Below are 12,927 nucleotides of genomic sequence, written 5' to 3'. Positions count from 1 at the left end.
AGTAAGTGGATATGGTGCCCAGATCAATGTTACACATCCACATTTCAGAAAATTGATGCTAGCTGCATGGAAGAAGGGTCAATGGGTCTGGATTATGCTGGTCCTGATCTCTACAAAAGTCAAAGCATTATCCTCCTTTAAATCTCTCCTTAAAACCCTCTGCGGCCCTGAAGCCTACAAAAAATTTGACAGCAGTTAGACTGTTGGTGTGCTGAGACCAGCACATTATTATGCTGCCTGGTATTGTCTCATTGTACTCCCCCATCAGTCGGTCTGTCTGCCCATCTGTTGTCTCTTCCCTAGAACGTAAGCTCTCTGGTGCAAGGACTGTCTTTTTGTTCTGTGTTTGTACAGCGCCTAGCACAATAGGGCCATGACTAGGGCTCCTAGGCGCTATGATAATACAAATAGTAAATAATAATAGTATAGGAGTGCTGTGGTTCTCGCAACAGCAAATTATAGTTTACTCTTGGACTTAAGAGGCTGATTGGATAGGTGAATACCCCAATTGTTCTACTTAATGCAGTTAATAGGGTTTTGTATCTGCTAAACTAGCCCTTTCCTTTCATGTTAATTGACATTGTCTTTTCTCTTCGCTTTGATGAACTGCTGTCTGAAAGGTTGTGCTTTCACTGGTCAACCAGGAATGTGTATTGACATCAGTAGCTGTTATTGATGCAATAAGGATTCTAGGTCATTGGCAGCACTCTCATGAACAGACGTGATCCGTGGAGTGCCATAAATCCAAGCTGTGTCTGCCATAAAAGATACGGGTTTCCACATCGCTTTAGGAATTGCTATATGTATGTGGCTGGCCTAGTAAAAATTATCTGATGTGGTCAAAGGGAATTCTCCCTGCGTTCCTCATGAAACCTTCCATTTGTAGTTTATAAGATCCAGCTAATCTCAATACTTGGCTGAATGTTTCTAAGTCTTAAAATTGCCCACTACAATATTTGAGTTTTGAATTTCTCAAGTAGTTCTTAACTCTGAAATCTCTAACTATGAATACCTCTTTCTGGCTCTGAAATGTTTGAATTTTACCCCCCCCCCAAAAAGGTATAGTCATAAATATGAGCAAAATTTCCTTCAAGATCCACACTTATGTATACATCCTCCCCCATATACCTCATATATACCCTCATATATACAGTCTTTTAAAAATACACTTCTCATCTGAGTTATGACTTGGATAGGCTGAACTTGTATTTCCATTGCTCAGTAGTCTAAAGATTAATTATGCATTTTATCACTTGGTTCTTAGAGCAAAAGAAATGAAACTCCAGACTCAGGGGTGATTTTTTTTCCCCCCATGTAGTTGCAGTGTTCCCAGAGCTCTAGTCATTAGCATAAGGAAATCCCTCGTCCTACTGGTCAAACAGTGATCAGAGCTTCTTTCCAGAACTGAAGGCAACACTTTACGTATGTCAAGTTAGGGGTTCTCAGATTCTTTATTAATGTGGACTACATCTTAACAGAAAGATTGCCCTGGGGATTTTCCTCTCCCATTCATGATCACATGAACTACCCCCTCTTCCTTTGACTGTATTATTTATTATTTGTACTACTGTAGCACAGTCATTGACGAGTCCCAGTCATTGACCAAGACCCCTGTTGTGCTAGGTGCTGTGCAGACAGTGAACAAAAGCCACTGCATGGCCTAAAGAGCTTACAGTCCCTGGCAAGAACAGCAATTGCTTACATGGAAAAGTAATTTTAGGAAAATATTAAAATATACTTTTAACTTTTCACTGTGACTTAGCAACTGGAAACGAGGAGGAGGGTTAGTACCATTGGCCAAATCCAAAACTCAGTGAAGTCAGAGGGACTATTTGCTTTTACTTGAGTGGGCTGTTGATCGGGCCTATTAGACCAGCTAGCTCTCTGCAGATTACCAGCAAATGCTCCAGGGAGCACTTTCCCTGTTGTCTCTTTTTAAAAGGCAGTCTCAAGCAAATTCTTGTTTTCTGAATGATTTCAGGATCTCAGATAGAGGGCAATACAGGATCTTTCCTTTCCTGCTAGTTTCTTCTGCATCTATTAAAAATCGTGGATTTGTTTGTGTTCTGAAGGCAGGGGCGATGGATGATACTTTATTTGTTTTAGCAAAGCTGCCACAGTAAATACAAATTGACAGAAGCTTTTTTTTGGTTCCAGACACCTCAGTTCTTTATTACATGGAAGAAAGGCACAGACCTGGTTTTTATCACTCTACTGCTAATTATGTCACCTTATTAATACTTGGCTGTAGTCATCATGCTATCTCCAGGGCAAATCTTAAAACTCTTAGCAGGGGCTTGAGGAAACCAAGTTATGCTTTTAGTAGTTAGCTGATAAAGTGAATGTAGCTTTGTTGCTCTGTGTATATAGACTTTTAAAAGATGTTTAAATATAACTATTCTGGGAAGCAGATCTTGGCTCAGCTTGAAAGTTGGTAGGAGGTGGATTCTAAAACGTGAAAGGTTAGTACCACTTGCCCTGTATCTATCCTGACACATCAGTCCTAGAACATTTGTCTCTGTGATGGGGGCACGCTTACCCTTAGTGTGCCCCCTTGCATCAGGGCACAGTGTTACCATTATCCTCTGCTCCGGTGCTTCCTGATGGCCATCTACCTCTTGCTGGCTCTTCTGTGGCGGAGCCCTCTGGCCATGTCACGAAGTCCAAACCCCTTCTGGGGTAATAAAATGTCCAGCTGTAAGTCCAACCAAAAGAACTCCAAATAATAGCTGCTTCTGCCCCTCTTGGGACAAACTAGTAGCTTCTTCTCAAGCAGCATTCTCCACACTGCCTCCCTTCGCCCAGGATGCTAGCAGCTTACCTCTGGGGTCTCCCTACCCTCATTTGCAAGCCTTATCTCAATACCACTTCCCCCTGCTGAAGCCTAACCTGCTCCCTGTGCGTTTTCCCCAGTCTGCTGTAAGCTCTAGTTTATAACTCCCCCATTATCACTATGCCCTAACTCAGGGCTTCCCCCATGCAGGAGCCTGCACTGCTTTGCATGGATTCCTCCAGCCTGTAGTCCCAGGAGGCCCCCGGTGAGAGAACTCTCCTCCTTCCTCTCATGTGGAATCTCTCCTTCAGTGCTCTTCACCTTCCTGCTCACTTCTCAGGAGCCAGTTTCAAAACTGTAGGACTCTCTGGTCTGGAGGCCTCTGTCAGCTCTCTTTCCCGTGCCTAATCGCAGGAGCTACCCTTCCCCAAGGACCCTGCTAGCTCTCTTTGGGGCTCTTACTGCCAGCTGCAAATACTGGTTCAAGGTTTACCTGCACTGAGGCCTACTGTACGTCTGGTGGGTTCCTCCCAGCCTGCAACAACTGCAGACCATCTCCAGAGAGCTTTCCCTTGCTCTTTCTTCCAGCTACCCAACTTCCTCCTTTGTACTGTTCTAGCAGCTGCTTTCTAGCTCAGCTGCTCCATTACCATGAGCAAATGGGTGCTACCTGGGACACCTGATTTCTCCTAGGTGTAGCCCACAGGGTCACCGTGGGGCCAATTAGGCTTTGATCCTTCCTGAAAGGTCACTGGCCCCATGATAGCCTCGAATGGAAAACATATTGATCAGATCTGTACCTCTGCCACTGTTTATCATGATGATTGACATGATCGTGACCAAAGCTACTCCGGGGAGAAGAATATACAGAGGAAGGATGGGTGTCTCAAGTGACCAGATGTACTTGCTCCCCTCATGAACTGCGTTTGTTTATTTTTAAATGTAAAGTATAGCTGCTCATAGTCCCTCCTTTTGTAATGAGCAGAACCCTGCAAAGTTCGCAGATAGCTATGAACACACTTCAACCCTTCAGCAAGGAGTAAAGAGATGAAGAGTCAATAAGCATCTTGTGTTTATATTGTCAGATAATTTTTAAATTATTGTAGTGCACAAAATAGCAGAGGGGTTTGAAATCTAAAGAACGTTATGTCACAGTAAGAGTTGCTTGCTTGTATTTGCTGAGGATACACAGAAGATCCTTAATGCAGTAGTAGCTTTTGAATGACAGGAGAGAAGAATTCTACTTGTACAGCACCTTTCAGCTGAGGATTTCAAAGCATTAACAAACATGTAAGCCACATGAAACCCCTGTCCAGTAGATGGTGTTATCCAGGCACAGGGAGGTTACCCAATTTGCCCAAACGCAAGAGACAATATCTACAGGAACTCATTGTCCCCTATGACAGTTTTCTATCGCTGTACCATTCACAAGGCTAGCATTCACATCCTTCTGTAAAGCCTGTCTGGTTGCACAGTCTGTCCTTCTCTCTCTGTTGATCTGCAAACCAGGGAGACCCAGGTTCTCGGGTAGGCTGTGGGCTACAGAGGAATGCACAGATCAATTTCAAACACATTTTCTAATCTGTGATTCATAGCCCCCCCAACCGTGATGGTTTGCTTGGAGCTCCCATAATATCACCTGGTGCCCAACAGAGAAAAGCAAGAAAGAGGGGACATGAATTGCACGATTTAAGGATATTAATAAAATAATTTCAACAGTTTAGATTATTTTGTAATATACATATTTGTGCTGTTTCCTCTCTGAGGTCACTTTTAAATGCCCTAATGTTTCTAAGGCGCTTGTATGCTATAACTATAGTAGTAAAGAATGAGACCAGTGACATGTGTTGTAGAAGCTATATGTGCATGCCTGGTCTCAGAAAACCTCCCGACTGTGCCTTTAAATTATTTATACAATGCCATACAGTAGATGTGCACGGCATTTTACAAATAGATGAAAAGACAGATCATTGCTTTAAGGAGCTGAATGCATAGTCTTTTGTATTATTTAATGTTTATGGCAATGCCCAGGGGCCACATTCAGGCTCAAGTATCATTGTTGTACACCATTATAGACATGGCCCCTCCTCGGAGGAATTTATAGTCTAAGAAAGCCCTTAGTAATAAAAAAGGTAATTTCATCATAACGCTATCATGCTGGCAGAATCTGGATGGCAAAGATGAGGTTTTCTCATGAAAAAATGGAATGAACTGAACAAAGCAGACCTCCTTAAACTGCACTGCTCTCACTTTAAAATTGAAACACACAAAGGAGACATCTGTCCTTTAAAATTATTGCAAAGTGGTATTGCATTCAGATCAGCGAATCTCCTGTTAAGTAGCTTTGCTAACCTAGATTAATTCACTTATGAGGCAACTCTGCTTCTAAAACTAAAGCAACATAATCAGAGTTGTGAGCTATATTCTGCCAGATTTAGCATCCACCTACCTCACCCCCTGGAAAAGATTCCGGAAATTGGTAGGAGGCAAACTCACATGGTTCATATAAAATTACTTCATAGTACATCTTGATTAATGTATATTTAGCCTCTGATGTTACCCTGAAGTTTACTGAGAAGGGCTTGGATTAAGCAGAATGCCAGTGGTAAGGCAGGGGTCACAGAACTGGATAAAACCAAAGGGCCAAACTAACATAACAGATTCTGTATTTTCAACAAAATGTTTATTTTTCAGCCTTTAGGGATGGACACGTATCACCATGCTCTAGTCTACTGAGCCTGACACATAGGTCAACCTGGATATAGAATTAGGCTGATGTGGCGGTTTCAATCAGACAAGGGAACTGCTTCATTAATCAGGTCGACGTCTGTGGTGCCGTGCCTCTTTCCAACCCGGCTAGGAGAAGGAAACATGAAGAGGAAGGCGTAGGACAATACACATCTGCCTGGCTAAGTGCAGTGTGTAAACGGAATGAAGATTGTGAGTCCAAACACCCGGCATGCACAATTACAATCAATAGCAAGGTCCATCAGCATTGTTGCATTTCAAGCCAGAAGCTCAGCAGTGTCCTGATCCTCCTGCATCCCCCTTTCTCCCCCCACCCTCCCCAAAAAAAACAAAAGACATTTGGACCTAATTACAGGATGGAATGTTACAAGCTAGAATAGAGGGCTAGAAATAAGACTAAATCTTGAGATTGCTTGTGGGTAGAATTAGGAGTCGGTCATACTTTCACTCATGTTCAATTGAATATTGATCATTGAAGTATCTGCAGAGAAAGTTTCCTTCTTTTGCCCTTACTAGTTTGTAATTTGCTCCTAGAGATGAAACTCCTGGTATACCATGGGCAGGGCACATTGGTGCGGAACGTCCTTCACTCTTTCCCTCTCTGTGTGAAAATGATAACGGTGGTTTATAGAGATTCTATGTCTCTCTTCCTGTTCTGGGGTGTGTTTTTGAAACCCATGTCAAGTAATGTTCTACTAATAAGTAATAAGCAGAACAGACAGGTCGCAGGTTTCCATGAATTTTTGGTTATTGCCCGTGACCTGTCCATGACATTTACTAAAAATAACCGTGATAAAATCTTAACCTTATTTATGATACTTGCCTGTGTGTATTTTTTGCAGGATTGGGGACATACAGGTCCCTTTGTGGCAGAGGTTGGTCGGTTGGTCTGTCTCTCTCTTTCTCTCTCTCGTTTATGGATTGAATACAGTTGAAATGCAGTCTTTTCCCTAGTCTCCAAAAACCAGTAATAGGAACAGGCTTCAAAAAAAAATAAAGTAAAATAAGGTACTAACAGTTCACAAAGCGTACTAATGAATTACCAATGGAGGCTTATTCTAGTGGTCTGATCACATGACTGGAAATCAGAAACTCCTGAACTGTGTTTCCCAACTCTGCTACTGATTAGCTAAGTGACTAAGTGGAAATGATCAACTTTAAGTGTTCCACTAAGCCTAATGTAGCACACCTCCCTAAGGTATAGACAGACTAAGGTCTATAAACAGCACTACTAGAGGGCTGATAATTGTCTTCAAATAGCTGAATTGTTAAAACTTCTGTGTATTGTCTCGTGGTCTCTCTCAAACAGGATGCATCCTTGGCATGGAGTCCCAATCCTGCTCCTCTTAAGGACAATGGCAACACTCCCATTGACTTCAGTGGGAGCAAGGACAGTCCCATTGCCTAGCTGGATGGTGGAGACCATTCTTTCAGTTTCCATGCTCCCCAACCCTACTCTAGCATTTAACTACTTTATCTGAGCCGAGTGGAAAAAACCTGTGCCGGGGAGGACAAAAGTGTGTGGGGGAGAGATTTCTCCTTCCGTAGAAATGGGTGGAAAAATAGGTGAGGGAGGGGGAGAAACTTTAAATTGATGTTAGTCATCTGCAGTAATTTACACTGCCAGATGGTAACTGTTTGGTGTTAAATTGTCGATTGATCTGGTACAAGATTATATAATCAATACTTTTTTAAAGAGCCATGTGAAAGATGAACAGAAGTGTGCTTTTCTCTTCAGAGTGGGCAGGAGAGGGTACATCTCTGCTGAAATCTGTCTTTGAAAGGGATAAGAGACATTTCAAAAACCCTGGTGCAGCTCAGAAGAGAGATGCGGGCAGGGGTGCGGTCAAGAAAACCAGAGAAGATTGATGTGTCTCCTTGACACTGATGAGCTCCACTGCAGAAGCAGATTGGAGGAGTTTCTATGAAGCAAATTTTGTAACCTCAGCTAGGTAATAATGGCAACGACCCATGTGTCCAAGGCAACCAGGGGTCATTGTAGGCAAAAGGCAGCTACAGAGATACTTCTGAATGACTAATGCCTGTGAAATTTTTTGCAGCAGAAGTTTGAAAGTCGTATAATTATTTCATATTTATATTATAGTAGCAACTAGAGGCCCCAGTCAGGAGCCGGGGTGCATTTGTGCTAGATGCTGTTCCAACACATACAAAGACAGGCTTTCCCCTCACAGTTTACAATCTTCCAGATGTTACATGCTTGTGATTTAGCCAGTACCTGTTGTCCCTGTACTCTGTGTGCTTGCAGCAGTTGATTCTGCCAGGCCCAGCCTCCATCGAATGATTGAGTCAGGTTGGTGGCATGTAAAGGAGAGGGTTGGGTTATTTGGTGAGGTAGATTGAGGAGGAGCAAGGACGGCTATAACAAAAGGTATCCTTATGCATAAAGGTGCGCGGAGCATGCTTAAATACCTAGTGGGAACCAGCAGCAGAGCCCAGATACAAGCACGAGCACATGGAATCGCTCTGGATAGGCAGACAGTGTTTCCAAACGTGTGAGGCATGGGCAGCGGGTGAAGCTTCCCTTGATGGAAACTAACTCCCTGTCCTGCCTCTTCTGCCTCTGGCCCTACCCACGCTCCACCCACACACTCCCCCACTCAACCCACTTGCCCCTGCCCCCTCACCTCCCTGAGGGAAGAGGATATGTAGAATTAACCAGGTGGGCATAGACAAGCCCCTCTTGTTCTTCAGAGTTTCAGCTTTCATAGGAAAAGGAAAAAAGGAGGTCCCTCACTGTTGTGCTCAGAAAGCAAACCCTCAAACCCCGAAGAACATGCAACAGATGCAAAGGCACCTGCCTGAGATGGCAGACAGCCCTGAAACAAAAGCTGTGAGGTGTGAACTGCCTTGGTAATTTCAGTAGGTGCTGAGTTGGATGTCCATGAGGATACTTTCACTGTCAACATTGCTAACAATTGCCTTTCTCAGAATGTGTAAGACAGGAGAGGAGATGTTTGTTTCCCAAAGTGTGCGGGGGTGCAAAGGCATAGCTGCTGGAGAGAGGAAGGGGCATAGGAGATGTTTACATTAAGATGGGTAGGTTTTTAATAGCATATGGCAAAGTGGAGGGTGGGGAAGCACCATTGTTTTCATTTTCCTAAAAGGGCTTGGTTGTCAAATGTTTGTGGAACACTGGGTAACGGGAAGGGAGTGGAAGGAGAGATGCTAAGAGGAGGGGGATTTGAATAGGATTGCTCTGTCACATACCAGAGGTGCCCAGGTTGCTTTGTGTGTGTGTGTGTGTGTGTGTGTGTGTGTGTGTGTGTGTGTGTGTGTGTGTGTGTGTGTGTTTGTTTGTTTGTTTATCTCTGCCTCCGCCTTTCCTCCCTCTTATTTTTGTTTCAGTTTTATTTTTGTTGTCTCCTGTTTCTCCTGTGGTCTTTCCTCCTCACCCTTTATTGTCTCTTCCCCACCTTCTATTCTTTTCCTTTCCATTTTCCCTCCATCCAGTTTGTACAGTCCTTCCCACTGACGTTCCCCAGATGCGCTCCTATTACTGAACAGCTTCAGCCAGCATAGCTCCACCTCCAGGACAGGAAGTGCTGTCTCTGGATTGCGCACATCTTTGCTTCCTCAGCTGCAGGTAGAACCAAAGAACCCTTCTTTGTCCTGCTGCTACACTGTGGTAGGACTAGCAAAATGCCTGGGACAGGAAATGAAAATAATGTGCCCTAGGTGGTCTGCTTTGAATCAGCCTAAGTGACAGTCAAGAAGCTACCTCCTTTTCCCCTTCAATATTGCCCCTGTCACGTGGTAGTGGGGAGGGATCTCTCTCAAAATGGTTGACATGGTTTTTGGTGCAGCAAAAAAATGAATGGAGGTTTCTTTGAGGAAAAACTGCATGACTGTGCTGGCCTAAAAACTTCTAAGCAAATGCCAGAGAAACCGAACAAATCTTCTGAGAGAGAGAACACTGAAGGGGAAGGGGGAGAACCTGATTCCAGAACCTGCTTAATATCTGCCCCAGGCTCTCTGCTAACTTTTCCAGTCCCTATAGATGACCTCTAGAGTGGTGACAGCTGAAAGGGTTGGATCCTCACAGAGTGGTTTAGGGAATGCTAGGGTAACTCTGGTAGATCTAGAGAAAGGGTTTGCAGAGCTAAAGCCCACATGGCAGGTCCTCACAGTCTGCCTTTGGGCCACACAGTTAAGCTGATGACAGGCATGCAGACTTCAAAAGCATTGTGATGTCAGTTCTGATTTACATTGTATGTTCGCGTTAAGCTTAATATGTGAGTGATTCGTGTAAAATGCAGATAATAGATGTGTCTGGTTTAATGCCTTTTTTCCTGGTGTTCTGAAAAAGTGCTGTTTGCTTTATTTATAAAACAAACTCATTGCCTTACAGGTTTGAGATGCGGTTTAGTCCACTGAGAAAGAAAAACTGTGTGTTGATGTTGAGGGGGAAGGGTGTGGAAAGCCATTAATTTTCCTTACTGTCCACTAGATGTCAGCAGAGGACATGCAATATCTGCCGCTTGCTTCTAGCATCCATTTCAGTATTAGAAAAATTATATAATGTTGTGATTCTGAAACTATATCAAGATCATGATGGGTGGGAGGTTTCCAGATGCAGGTGGGGGATGAAGAGTTGGGTGTCCGATTGCTGTCAAACTGTTTACTTCATCCAACATAGAGCACAGTGGCAAAGCTTCTTGAATCGGCAAGATTACCTGATTTTCTTCTCTCTAACCCCTCAACACTTCCTCTAAAGTGACATCATGTCTCTGAGGCTGGGGAAACTAATATCAAAAGGTGTATATCCGCATAGTTAGGCGAAAAATAGCAGATTTCAGTTGTTCAAGGAACTTTGTACACAAAGCATGTAGTATGTTCGGTAGAAATGGTTTTTGTTGATTTCTGGTGGCAATAGTGTTTCATCTTCTCCTTCAGGCATGTTTTGGAATATATTGTAAATTTCAAATGACCGAGTTTTCGACCTAAGACCTTGTAGACGTGATGTATTCTTTGCTTATGACAATGGTCAGCATGATAGTGCTTAGTCCTTTGACCTGCAATGGTGTCTTAATGGAACGTGTCCAGATACTAAAAAATAATTGTCAACGTCAGTCCCTGTGGAACCAGTAGAAGTCGTTTGACTTCCCCAGCCATTCTGATCTGACAACAAGGAAAGTCAGCGAGTTCAAAATTGCCATGCTCTGATCCTGGGTGTTTTTTCCGATAGGCTCTGACTATATTTCTCCTCTTGTTTTCCAGATCACAGGCGTTATTCTTCTTGCTGTTGGAGTCTGGGGGAAGCTCACTTTAGGCACATATATCTCTCTCATTGCCGAAAACTCTACCAATGCCCCCTATGTGCTTATTGGGACTGGTACCACAATTATTGTCTTTGGCCTGTTTGGCTGTTTTGCCACTTGTCGTGGCAGCCCATGGATGCTCAAACTGGTAAGTAAATCAAAAGAACTGTTATGTGGCATATGTGAAAATTGATTAAGCAATGTACTTTTATTAAGCTTAAACAGATGTTAACTGTAACAGAAGCGAACAGAAAGGTTGTAATGACCTTAATGTTCACTAAGTGTCTCTCGTGCTTAAAAAATTCCCTTCACTGAAACCAGTCAATGAATCACATTGACTTCTCTGGAGTATACAGGACTCTGTGATGGCAATAGTGCTACCAGTGAACCAGATGTATCATTACAAACTTCATAACATCAAAAATGGCACAGCTCTGTAGCTAATTTGAAACAGATTTTTCCCGGGGTGCCTTTTAATAATACAACATGGAATGTAGGGAGTACCTTGATGATAGCGTTTAGTCTAATGCACACTAACTTTTCATTTCTGTCATCCTGTATTCACCTCTATAAAAATAGGTAGACACCAGAAAACTCCCAGCAATATGTCTGTCCACATTTCAAAAGCAGCACAGGGATTTCCTCACTCTGATAAGCTTTCCAATGCATCTCAAAATGTAAGGAAACTGTAGGTGGATGGAAAAAAATGCACAGGGGAGTTAAACATTAAGCTTATATAAGAGCATTCAGGGACAAATTATAATATGTGATAATTTGAGGGAAGGGGGAATAGTAATGGTCACGCTAATATGTGGTGAAAGTGAATTGGGGAAGGGGAAATAACAGGACTGTGTCTTCTACTATAGTATTTTTCCCTAAAGGTACGTCCTCTGACTGTCAGAGCTAACTGTGGCATTCGCTGTTCTGAACATGAAGCTTTATTTTGAACACCTGTATAAAAGTTTTTAAACGATTTTTCTCCCCTCAAAAGAAAACAGGCAAATATTTGAGTTCTGCATTATTTGTAGGACCTGGCAAAATCCTAGCTGCTTTGCCCTCCATTACAAATAGTTCTCCCTTCTTCCTCCTCCCACCCCAAGCATTGAACAACTTTTCAAACTTTTCTACATGACAGTTGGGATGAGATTTTCGGAAGATTAAAATGCAATTTCTTGTTAGAACAGGCAGTTTAGCAGTGTTTGTCTTCTCAGTTATTTATTCATGTGTAGAAAAAAATCAGACCTAAATTGAAAACTCTCTTCTGCTCCCTCACTTCGGTAAATTTTGGTTCTAAATCCAGACTTCAGCCCTGATTCACTTTGTTCATACGATTATTGCCAATGAAGTCAATGGGACTACTCATGCACTTATGTACCTTACTGAATCAGGCCATAGGCCCCAATCCTGCAGTGAAATGTTTGCAAGTGAACCCTGGTGCCTTTGCAGAGTCCTGTTGACTTCACTGGAGTTCCACACAAATACGAAGAGTCTGTCTGCATTCATCTCATTGCAAGATCAGGGCCTTAACAACATGGGAACCACCTCACTGCAGTGTGAGTGTACATTTCAATAAATATATGCGACTGTCAAGAAATGTCATTTTATGCACATCAAACAACCTAATAATGGGGAGAGTGTCCTGCAGTTATTAGTAGTTACACCACATGCAAGGTGTCCTGTATTTCACCCTCTGAATACATTCTTTTTTTCCTGTCTTTAGAGGAAATCTGGAGGCAGAAGCTTAAACCCGGAATTGTTTGCATAAAGATCTAAAAGGTTCAGACATAACTCTGCCCCACACTCTGACTTGCATTTTGTCTTGTTTCTTTGCTTTCAGTATGCCATGTTCTTGTCCCTGGTGTTTCTGGCGGAGCTAGTGGCTGGCATTTCAGGATTTGTATTTCGCCATGAGGTGAGTGGAAATGAATTTAGGTTATAAATGGCAGTGTCTCCCTAAGCAGGATTTGCTGAAACCTCTCAGAACACGTACAATATATTGGTTGTTGAATTCAGCGATTCCATATGCATCATGAGTGATGTAGCTATTTTTTGGCAGTAATGCGTACAGCCCTCTAAAAACTGATATGATTCCAAATGAAGGGATTTAGCCAAAGCTTTGAGTCTTAG

The 12,927-nt window shown here is 42.8% G+C and overlaps 1 protein-coding gene across 1 annotated transcript in view; it reads left to right on the top strand.

Moving 5' to 3' along the window:
- Positions 1-12,927, top strand: part of TSPAN7 (tetraspanin 7) — a 177,699-nt gene that overhangs the window by 125,327 nt on the left and 39,445 nt on the right. Inside the window, exons 2-3 of the mRNA XM_050936723.1 lie at positions 10,760-10,948; positions 12,638-12,712. Coding sequence (XP_050792680.1) covers positions 10,760-10,948; positions 12,638-12,712 — 264 coding nt within the window. The remainder of the gene's footprint in view (positions 1-10,759; positions 10,949-12,637; positions 12,713-12,927) is intronic.

The sequence above is a fragment of the Gopherus flavomarginatus genome, chromosome 1 (genome assembly GCF_025201925.1).
Source record: "Gopherus flavomarginatus isolate rGopFla2 chromosome 1, rGopFla2.mat.asm, whole genome shotgun sequence".
In the NCBI taxonomy this organism is placed as follows: Eukaryota; Metazoa; Chordata; order Testudines; family Testudinidae; genus Gopherus; species Gopherus flavomarginatus.
The sequence above is the reverse complement of the archived record's forward strand: the minus strand, read 5'-3'. Positions and strand labels throughout refer to the sequence as shown.